The 11,945-nt window shown below is 36.8% G+C and overlaps 1 protein-coding gene across 3 annotated transcripts in view; it reads left to right on the top strand.

The window, feature by feature from the left end:
• Positions 1 to 396: 396 nt before the first annotated feature.
• gpp (DOT1 like histone lysine methyltransferase grappa) overlaps positions 397 to 11,945 on the top strand; it is a 140,856-nt gene continuing 129,307 nt past the window's right edge. For 2 of the 3 annotated variants that reach the window (XM_081742310.1, XM_081742313.1), the window contains exons 1-2: positions 397 to 663; positions 5,088 to 5,128. In XM_081742310.1, the coding sequence (XP_081598436.1) occupies positions 577 to 663; positions 5,088 to 5,128 (128 nt within the window). In that variant the 5' untranslated portion in view covers positions 397 to 576. The remainder of the gene's footprint in view (positions 664 to 5,087; positions 5,129 to 11,945) is intronic. The other variant, XM_081742311.1, reaches the window with a different exon arrangement.

Here is an 11,945-nt window from a genome sequence, read left to right as displayed (position 1 = left end):
TAATTTCATGAATGAATGATCGTTAATTAAAGGATAGAGTTGTTTTTGTCAATATTATATTAATGTTACTTGAGGTACGGCCGAGAATGACCACTTTCAACACCTCTAATGATCTCTGCAAGTACCTGTGTTTTTGTTTAATGCACGTGTTTTTCTGTGCCGAATGAATTTCGTGCTTCAACGTACTTCCAATTTGGTTTACGGCAAGTTTTGTATTCTTGGAATGAATTTCATAACAAAACAATAAGTTATCAATAACGTTATGATAATATGTGACTGTTCTGAATATTTGTACGTTAAAATAAATAAAATTTCAAACGAAATAATCTATTGCGCTGCATCTACTATGGAATCACGCTTCGCTTTGTATATGACCCCCATTTCTGAACACCAATAGAGGATCAACAGATGTGCGCAGGCGCAGATATGAAACAGCCATGTTACGACAACCCCATCATGGCGTGCAGCCAGGAGGGGTATGTAGTCATTTTAAAAATATGCTGCAGTGACTAATGTTTTGTAGGAAGTTAATCGTGGACTGTAGTAAAACGTGAAGTGAACATATCGGCAAGAGAAATGATGGGATTAGAGTTACGTCTTCACAGCCCTGCTGGGGCAGAACCCGCGATTTATCAATGGCCACTCACCTCAGGAACGGGTTCGGTAAGTGACATGTTTAAAGTTTGATGTAGATTTGATGTACGTGATCATACAAGCTCTGAGAGCGCGTTTAAGCGCCTGTTTATAAGTAAATCTATGTATTAATTATCCTAAAAGTTAATAAACCAATCAATAGTGTATTTTGGTGTATAATGGAAGCAATATCTTGATTGTATCAAACGTATATAGCTACTTATGCTAATTTTAAATTCATCTAAGATCAGCGGGATTCGGACAAGCAAGCATCGCATGGAGTATGCATAGCTTGGTATTGACTTTGTTTTTCATGATCCCTGTTGTAAGAGTAATAGGAATTCTTAGTTGATTTGTAAAGAATTATGCTATTTTTGAAAGTAGAACTACTGCTGCCCTTTGAAGCTTAACCATGGATATACTTGGATCTAACCTGTGCTACTTCGTGAGAAATACATAGTTACTAGAAGTGCACTGTTGTGCGCGTAAATTTTATGCATTTTAGACTTGGTAATGTGAGATTGGTTGTAATTTGTGCAATCGGAATGCTGATGAACTTAAAAATTAGAAGAGCATAAATATCATTATGCGAAACTTTTGCCCGCGCAACTGGTTTATACCGCCTGATAGGGCCCGTCCTATATGACTGAATATTTCCGGAACATTAAGATGCAATATCATTTATTATAGCATGGGTAGCACGTTGATCGTAGGTTGTGCATTTCGAACGTTTACAAATACTGTAATTACTCCGGCTATAAAGGATGATTCCATAATAAAGTAATTTTTCAGTACAAGAACAGCCGCAATACGGATTTAACAGTACATAGAGCTAATTAAATTTCAGTTTCATGTATACACAGATTCATTTCTGGGGCGGCATCAACTTTCTTCTGGTTCTTCATTGGTGATTCGAAATATTTTGTTTACATATGTGCTAAGTCAGTTTAGAAAATGATTTCTGAAGAGTGTGTTTCACTATGTTTACACGTAACTTGCTCCCATCATGAGCAATATCAGGCCCATGCGTGGGGTTAACTTTACAATGCCCGCTCCAGCTGGTATACTCACTCAGAAACGAGAAATTACACTCTATTTTATGAAAATGGATAAAAATTTCCTTATCCATAAGCTAACCTGTTCCTACCCCTACCCTGCTTATCCCTATCATACTCTACCCTACTCTACTATACCTTTTAAAGCGGCTCAGCTTGTCGATGCACAGCTGGAGCGTGTATTGTAGGGTTTACCCTATGCGTGCAATAATGAAGGACTTGCTCTGACTAGGCAAGTTAATGCCTAACTTTGTTGGTAGAGGGTCACTTCTATACTAGAGCCTCAGCTTTGATCTCGGATGGGAGCCCCAGTGGGTCAGTAGTAGAGCATTTGGATATAGTATACGACAGTGCCTCATCATTTAGCGAGGACTCACGAAGTGCAGTCTTGGGGATTATTCATTGAGGATATAGGAACTTGAAAATGAGGTAACAAGGCGACTTTCATTTAATTACTGAGTAATATAAAATAAAATGTACGTCGGTTTGCGTTGCGTTTCGTTGTGTTTTATGGTATGCGAAGAATAATAATGTGCCCTTGTACGTAGTGTATGAGTATATGTGGGGGATTTGAAACACATATCGCATGTCACGTGCACGTGGATGCTTCTTACTACTTTTAAATGTAATAAAATCATTTTTATACGTAGTGCAACAGTAGGAAGTATCCACGCGCACAGATCATGAGGTACTGTTGTATACTATTACCGAGCATTTGCCCCTGCTTTGCTCCCAGTTGCTGCCAAGTGGATTTATGGCATGTCGTGCCCATGTTCCCCCCCCCCTCGAAGTTCTTATGTTTTTCTCTCATATTCTCATTTCACCAGTTTTGTCGTAATCACTATCCTTCCCTTTTAGCCTACAGAAAACGTACAATTGAAAGGTCCATTCCGTTCCCCAATTCTTCCATCGTCATTCCCTTTCAATCATTATCCGTCGTTTTAATGAGTAGGACATCCTGGTAGGATAATATACTTAAGATCTTGTTTCCCCCTCTTGGTTAATACAATGGCTCATAATGTTGCTATGTAGTTCGAAGTGGGCTCGGTGTATGCATCATTGGGCTACTCAAATATAAATATATGCCACTAACAACTATTTTCCAGGTATTTGGTCATTTGGTATTTCTTTCATCTTACTAGCAGAATCAAGGTTATTACATTATACTACGTATAAAGGAGATGAACATTTCTGCCGAAGTTTCCTTCTTTTTAATAGCATGCATGCTTCCCTCTCAGTAATAACGCTGTGCCCTTGCACTCACTGTCTTGAAGTTAGAATCTAGGTTCAGTATTAGTTTTTAGTAGGGTTTTCACGGGAACACAGGATAAATGTGCAGTAATATCAGTGTTATTCCTTCTGGTGCACCTGTATTGTTCATATGAGAGCGTAAATTGTACTAGCAGGATTTAGAGTGAATTGGTAATGGCGAAATCGACGGTGTTTGCTGATATGGATTGGTATATATGTTGTTCGTGTTCTTATGTATTTATTTTCGGTGTTCCGATGCGATGAAAATAGGCATATTTTACTTACGTGGTTCTTCGAATTTGACTCAGAAAAAAAGATAAAATAAAAAAAACGAATGAAATGACGTCGTGAACGTCGCAATCTTTGTTCTATATGCGAAGGGGGCTGATTAATAAAGGTGAATGGTGAATTGTTATTGGAGTGGTAAATATACGGAAGGGAGTGGGAGAACATCATCTTTGTTCGCGGTCACAGCACTGTCCACCGTAAACTCTTGGCCGGATACCTTATCAGGGATTCTTCAAGCTAGAGATGAGTACTCTGCCATTATCCTTCTGTCCTCCACAGCATCGCAAGCTATGCAATTTCTTTGATTCTATGTTGTTTTTCAGGAATTTTTAAATTGATTGTGCTATTTAAATGAGTGCTCTACAATCATTATTTGTGTATCACAAAGTACGTATTATTTTGAAAAGTATGTCAGCGTACAGGTTTGAACTCGATTACACATCTAAATTTACATACGTGTTCGGGAAACGATAGGCGAATGTAAGGTAAGCACCAGGATTGAATGATGTAGGCAGATATTTTTTTTTTTTTTTTTATGATAGCAGAAGAATCATCAACGGATGATAAATCTGTGGTATTATTCGACTTACTACACTGTTGTACAAGTGAAATTAGCAATTAGTGTAGTTCAGATCATATGTCATAGCATAAGGTCACCATTTTTTTTTTTTATTTTTATTATTATTATGGATCCGGGTCGCTTTTCAACTTCAGTAAGATATAAGACGGCGGGAACAGATTTGTAAATCCGAAGACTGTTCTTGGTAAACATGGACGTCTCATAACCGTACCGTACCTCTTCGTCCGTATTACACCATCTTGTTTGGGGGCGAATTTTGGTGCATTTAGCTAGCGGTTACTAAGCCACTAGTTCAGAGATGAAGTCACGCTTGCTTTACCCTTTTATTTAATCCGTAAAGAAGACTAGAAATAATAATACGTACCAGGAAAGATGTAGTAATCGTTCTGTACGAATAAATTTATATGTAAAGAGCCACAATTGTCGATTAATCAAGAAAAGATTGGACTTGCACTAGTGGATTAGTATTCCACCGAAGAAAAAGTTTCTTCCTATTGTGCAAGAATGCCAGGTCGTTCGCTGTAGTTTTATCTTATTACATGTGTTTGATCGATCATCTTTTATCATTTTTAAATTCATATTCTGAAGTTTGCTAGTTAATGGCTTCTTGATTTACTTGTTTTGGATGATGAGCAGGTTCGTATACTGTATATATCGTATAAAATTGTCATTTGTTGTTGTTGTGGAAGCCGTTGTACTACATTCTTCGTAAATATTACGTTGATGTTTGGTTGGTTAACATCCCTTTCCAGCATAGAGGCTATATATAAATTTGTTACGTTCAGCTTAGCATGTTTTCGAAACCACTTAAATTTCCACCAAGGTCTTCCTCGCCGAATGCGCGTGTGCTAATCAGTCATGAGAGAGCTCTGGACATTCTAAACATTTGTGTATATGGGTATTTGATTATAAAATTGTTACCTCAGGATACCTCTTTGTATGAGTAATTTTAATATTTCGGCTGAAAATCGTCAATCTTCATCGTGAAAATAGATTTAGGTATATTAATATTTCGTTAATTGCATATTGACACAAAGATGCATATTAAATAGCTTAAAAGACTCACCTTAATCGTCTGTTAATTGAAATATTTGCAAATAATTGTAATAACTCTTCCACATTGAGGATAATGAGATAGTCATTGATGCTGTGTGCAACTATTGGATGAATGCTTAAGGTGAACCTTTTAAGCTATTTAATTTATATGTATGGAAACATTGTCATTTGTAATGTTTCAGCTGCGTTTTCTTTTTGACTGAATCTGTAATTTTTCTTTCCAGGACAAACATGATGGAGCTATTGAAATCGTCGAAACTATAAGGTAAGGACTGAATTCAATTGCTAACGTTTTACCACGGAGATGCTGGAAAAGTTTCGGTAAAATACTATAGGCCTACTGACAGTGACGCTAGTATTCTGCTACTGCAAAATTCGGAAGAATAGACGCCCCTTTGTTCAAATTATCTTTGTTTGTTTAAGCCTATTAATATATTTTTCACAGCAGTTTGAAAAAGTAGTTTTGAGAAATAATTTTTCGTGAGGACTTCCAAGCAATATTTTTTTTTTTATTTTTTTAATGATTTCAAATGTAGTTTAACACCGAAACATGCATCGACCGTCTTCATTTGGCTTTCGAATGAAGCACCACCCAATAAGGCTGTGCATAATTGGTTTTCCGAATTCGAGTGTGCCTCATACTTCTCAGTGGTAAATTTAGTGAATATCGTCAGTCCAAGTCTGTTGCCAGTAATGTTGATGCTGTGCGTGAAACGATTGAGAGAGATCGGCATGCGACATACCGTAAGCTTCAGCGATCCTTTAACATTGACACGAGTGCAATACATGCGAGTTTTGCATGGTCATCTGAACATACAGAAATTCAAGTCGTTGGATTCTATGTTAATTAATGTAAAGGAATGCTCAAAAAATTCGACCAAGGTAATTCAAATTTTGTATACCACATCGTTGCAGAAGTCGAAATTGAATCTATTCATATGAATCCAAAACGAAACAGCGATATACTGTTTAAGTGTTCCAACGTGATCTTAAACCAACAAATGTTCTTACAAGAAGTGCTGCCAGTGTTCTTAAACCAACAAATGTTCTTTCGAGAAGTGCTGTCAAGCAAATGATCGTTTATTTCCTTGGTTACGCCGGACATGTGACAACCATAGCTTTATAAGATCGAACGGCTGTAAATCTGAGCTACCTACAGTTCAACAATTTGTGTGCTATAGGTCATCATTGAATTGCGTAAAACAAACCTAGTTCGTCACATCATTCTTACCACGACAACGCCAGTTCCAACTCAACACACCAAACTATTGATATTTTGTCAAGTAAAATTGTTGAATTAATGACATAACTGTCTATACTCACCTGACTTGTCACCTAAAGATTATTTGTTCTTACACATGAGAAATAAGGTGCGTGGTGAGCGATTTTGTGTCGCCTGAAGCAGCTGTTGACGCATTCCGAATAGCGATTTCTGAGGCAGCAGCCCCAGAATGGAAAAAGTGCTTTCGAAAATTGATTTGATTCTATGAAAAAGTATATCGATATTATAGGGTGAATACTTCGAAAAGCATTGAATCCATTTCCAGAATTCACATCTTTTCTTCATATTGATTTCAGGAACTTTTCCAGTAGTCCTCGTGTAGGCTTTGTTCGAATCGATGGGCATGTTACTCATTACTTTGAGAGCTGCGCCTACGGCAATTGTGTTACATTAAGGAAATGTGCCAGATAATTTCTTTGTGTAAGATCGTATGTTTTCATCAATTTTCCAGTGAAATAACAAGGAGTATCTACTGAACGCTTGGCAGTTACGCTGTGAATACTTACTGAAGAACCGTACTCATACATACTTCCTACGTATACACATACACAATGTCCGCCTTACACGGCACCATTTCATATGGCCAAGCTTGAGCTCAAACCTTTGCTAGATTTTTTTTTTCTTTTTTAATCTGACAAAAATAGATGTTCTCACGTTGATGGTGACGCTAGAGAAGTGTGAAGACTATGTTAGGAAGAATGTAACTTTTTTGTTAGGGTTGTTAATTGTAGTGGTTTCTTTCATTTACTGCTAGTAGTGGAATGATACATTATGGAATTATGCGTCGACTTTGCACTTATGATAGTGTTCATAGTGTAGGGTGCTTTGAACCAAGATTGTTCGAATCAGTTATATCTTTCGAAGAACGATAGCTGAAAAGATTTTCTGTTCTTTACTAGACTTGAGCAAATTTTCGCTTCATGACGTGGTCGAAAACCGTATAACTATATTAAGCAGATTTTATATGATTGTAATAATTATGATGTTGGTAGGTTTGAGGAAAGATACTTCATTATGGTCGTTCATTTGGAATGTGGTTAACGTAGCAGATGAAACAGAAATGCATTCTTTGGTGATCATAGTAGTCCTGAAAGTGTTGTGTTACATTCAGCAGCGTACTTTGCCGTGGTGTTATGGTTGTGGAGCTAGTTTTTCTAGGCCAACTTATGAACAACTGTAGCTTTGAGGAACGATAGCGGTGAAGTTGTCATTGTGTTATTAGCATTACTGAGAATACTTTCTTAGGAACACGGTGTTAGTTCGGAATGTTATATGTTGACCTGCTGTATGTGGAGTTAGAATTTACTACTAATCACACTGGAATCTTTGACTTTGTGTACGGTGGAATCTGTATCATTTTTGAACTTAAGCATACGATGCATGCAGCAGTTAAGTGTTTTTGAAGCAATTAAAAATACTAATCTGTATATGCGTGTACGTCTAATGTATTTCTTTCTTTAATGAAGTATATTATTGAATAGTTACTGTATACTTTACAGGCATAAAACTTGTATGCAGTTTTTAAACTTATGAAAGATTGGAACACTTTTAAACTTGTGCTTACTAGACAGTTTATTTGAATACGTGTCTACGGCGCGGGAAACCTAGGTTCCTTTCCCGGCGGGAGTTTGTGGTTCAGATCCCACGTTAAGCCGTTCGTCCTCGTCTCATGTAGCCTCTCTGTTGAAAGGGACACAAAGCTCAAATCCAAGCCAACATGGAAGACTGCATTGCGTTGGATTTCGGTATTGGATTATGCGATAGAAGTTAACTGGGTGGCTTAAAAAAACTTACGCGATTCATTTATACACATAATTCGAAATAGCTAGTTGTCATCGGCATTGAAATACCGAAACAATTGAGTTTGAAATTGTGTAGTTATTGCAATGAAACCCAATGTATACGAGGACCTATATTATACAAGGATGGAAAAACATGTCACGTTTGACCATTTTCTGACTTTTCGCTCCGGTAGTTGGTCACAGTAAGATCTATATGTTGGAAGTTGGTAATGACTTAATAAAAATTCCTTATTTAACAGTATTTATATACTAGTTTTGACTTAATAAAAATTCCTTATTTAACAGTATTTATATACTAGTTTTCATCAGTGAACTGAAAGCATTTTTTGATTCGTAACCTTTGCGATTTGCTTCTCTGTACAAATGTGCATCTGTAATGTACATAAATAATGTATGTTTCAGAGCGCATGACACATATTTGGTAACATTGAGGACCCGAGACAACATTTCTGTTTATTGCTGGGATTCAAGATTATAAGAAAATTTATCAGACACGCTACTAATAGTTGCAATTTTGTACGTGCAACTAATAGCTAAGTTCTGTACGTGCTTCTGACGGTTGAGGTTTTGCACGTGCTACTAACAGTTCAGGTTCTGTACATGATACCAACAGCTGAGGTTCTGCACGTGATACGAAGAGCTAAGATACTGTATGTGCTCCTAATAGCTAAGATTCTGTATTGTACTATAACAACTGTGGTTCTGCATGTGCTACTAACAGTTGAGGTCCTGTACGTGCTACTGACAACTAAGTTCTACACTTGATACTAACCGCTAAGTTCTGCACGTAATACGAATAACGAGGGCTTGTATATAGGTTGACAAATTAAAAAAGAATCAATCTAATGGTGTGGCTGAGGAAGAATAGTACAGGTATTGAATAAGATCCCATTCGTTCTAAAGAAAATGAAACATTTCGAGCGACGCTTCCCTCTACATGATTGGGCTTTATTGGATGTATTTCTTTTCCTGGAAATAGCTCTTGTTTTAATAATAATTTGAGTTAGACTGTGTCCAACATACGGGTTTCCCTCAATTATGTTGGCCATCGAGTTTTTCACAGTGTTTTATTGAAGCCAATGAAGCTTTCTGTGGACTGTTTTTGACATTGCATAAAAATGGATATAGAAAAAAAGTCTTCAATGCAGATGCTATGTTTAGTATGCAGGATTCTGATTCATTTATTTATTTATTTATTTTAATGTCGAAAAGAAACGTGGATACAAATTTAATTAGAATGCAAGCCGAGCTTTTTTTTTTGTTTTTTTTTTTTGTTCTGTCCCGCTAAAAATAAAGTAAACAAATGACACTACAGGTGTGGGTCATCGCCAGATATGCGTGGGATTTATTGGTCTCATTTTTTGTTCTTGTAATTTTTGAATGAGCAAAATTATGAATATATATATTTATCCGTGAAATACCGTTATTTATTTCAGGAATTTTTTCTGTTCTCTTCATCGTTCGTCATACCGTAAATCGTTATAGAGAAGAGAGTTTCTGAAATAAATAAAGATTTTTCACTGGATAAATGTACATTCATAAGGCCAAGTTCACTATTAATAATAAGGTGCTAGACGTCATCTTTATTACTTTAGAACGAGTGCCCAATTGAGATTTCTTTGCCAGTGAAAGTATCGAAGGTTGGACTGAAATTGGTTTTATCACATATTGGCTCATTAATAGGAATTACCTGGTATGCTCTACTTTCAAACGCACAACGCTGTTTTTGATTATAATGTGCAGACTTCTGTGGGGGTAATGTTCATACTGTGGCAGTTCTACTTTCCTGAATCAAGGTAATAGTATAAGTATGCGGGTTATATTCGTTGTTACTGACTTTGTGGTAAAACAAGATGACATCGCGATTTAGCTTGGTCCATGGCAATTTTTGTGAGTAATGCGATAATTTTAACTCCCGTACCATGACTGTTTGGGCTCCGTAACTCATTGATACGCTCCTTATTATGGGTTGTCACGGACTGTTGAGTACCAAAGTAATGTCTCCTATAGTATCGTTTGACTTGCAGGTTTCATCGTTTGTAGCTAATCATTGTGGAAATTGCGAATCTAATGTGACCAATTATAAGGGAGGTAATAACTTCAAAGAACATACAATGTTATTACATAAGTATATCGTGTCAAGTCTATCTACAGGCGACGCTGTAATCAAGTCCGTAAGTAATATATGTGGTGTATGCGTGTTAAAAATGGACTAGGCCTATAAGACAAGAATCTTTCAGTTTTACGTCCCTACTATAGGACAAGAATCGATTAATAAGTTCATCAGATGTTATTGCTTTCGCAGGTTTTTTTCTTTCTTTCTTTCTTTTTTTTTTTATACATAAATATGAGATGTCAGTTTAACTAAAATAAGAAGTACATGCAAATATAATTTTTAAGGGCTTGTTAGCTTGATTCTAGGAATAATACGTGCGGTACGTACTGTACTGAAAGATAGGAATGCCGTACCGAACTGGATGTGTAAATGTTTTACCCCGGGATATGTTACTAAAATATTTGATATCAATTTCAATTACAGCAACTTAATTTACCCGTAAGTGACTCTTAGATACGCAGAAAGAAGCTTCATATGAGACGCGTTGGTGCACCTGTCCCGTTGATGCCTCGAGGCCATAGATCCTTGGAGTGCACATTTTCTTCACGTGTTGCGAAGAAAAGAAAAGAAAAAAAAAAAAAAAACCCTAAGTCTCGAGTGCCCGTGTCCTTGATGCTTACTTGCTTAGAGTATGGGTGTGCGAGGTTGATGTACGGGGGAAGCTTAGTTTCCCTTGAACCCTCACTGTTGTTAGCTTATTGCATTATCTCGTGTGGTGTAATTGATACTGTTGGAAGCAAATGTTTTGTCTGCAAATTATTGTAGGATGTGCCAAAAAATGTCCGTAACCTAAACTTTAATGCTTTGCATTGGAGGTCCGACCTTACACTATAACTACTTGTATATGAGAATGTGAAGGGTTTATTTTGTCTTGCAAATCTCATTTTAAATCTTTCTGGTCGTTTTACGTGGGTGTTCTCGTCATTCTCCCACTTTCTTTATTCCATTTCGTTCATTTCTCATCACCGTCTCCTTTAGCCTAGTCGGCATAACTGAGACGTAAAGCTTAAAGATTTCATTTAATTTCAGATGTTTCTGGTCATCAGCTTATGTACGTAGACAACGTTAAAAGGTTGGCCCGACCTCAAATTCATTCCTCATTAATGTAATAAAGGTGAGGATTATAAGTTTATGGTAACAGTGAGAATTGGAGAAACAAACACTTCACCTATGCTTTACATATACATACTACGTATTATCTGCGTAACAATTCATCCATATTATGGTTTCTACTTTCCTATATTGTACAAGAATTCGCAGGGTTTAACATAAGCCATTTACTGCGCAAAGTAGCTGTCTGGGATACTCTGTGGTTGAAGAAATACTAAGTGGTTAGCTTTCCCACAACATACCACTCATTTGCTGATTGCTTGAATTATCAGAAGTAGGGTAGCTAATCTATATATAGTGATGTAATTTGATCGACTGTCAACCGATGTTACCTATACTACATCATGGCGTGGAAGGCCCGGGTTCGATTCCCGGTGGAAGTTCATATGATTCAGATTCCACTTTAAGCTTGTAGGTCCACGTCTCATATAGCATCGCTGCTGAAAGGGACGCGAAATTAAAAGACAGATCAAATATACTACATCTGGAACAGTTTTATTGGATTAGCGTGTTCATACGTGCTCTGGCAGAAATTATTTAATAAACCTTTGTGTGTTTAGACGGTTCAGTTTCGCTTATGTGACCTTAGTTTGTCGGGATGATTTGCAAATAGGAATAGTGTTAATAATAGTGAGTGTTATATATGAAACGTGGAGGAAATAACCGATTTTATATCTTAACCAGTTTCTTCATAGGTGCGACTTCAATGATAAATAAAAGGTGAATAAATGTGCTATTGGATTTTGATTCCAACCCGGGTCTACTGCTTATC

Source organism: Thermobia domestica, chromosome 16 (assembly GCF_964235325.1).
Source record: "Thermobia domestica chromosome 16, izTheDome1.hap1.1, whole genome shotgun sequence".
Taxonomy (NCBI): domain Eukaryota; kingdom Metazoa; phylum Arthropoda; class Insecta; order Zygentoma; family Lepismatidae; genus Thermobia; species Thermobia domestica.
The sequence above is the reverse complement of the archived record's forward strand: the minus strand, read 5'-3'. Positions and strand labels throughout refer to the sequence as shown.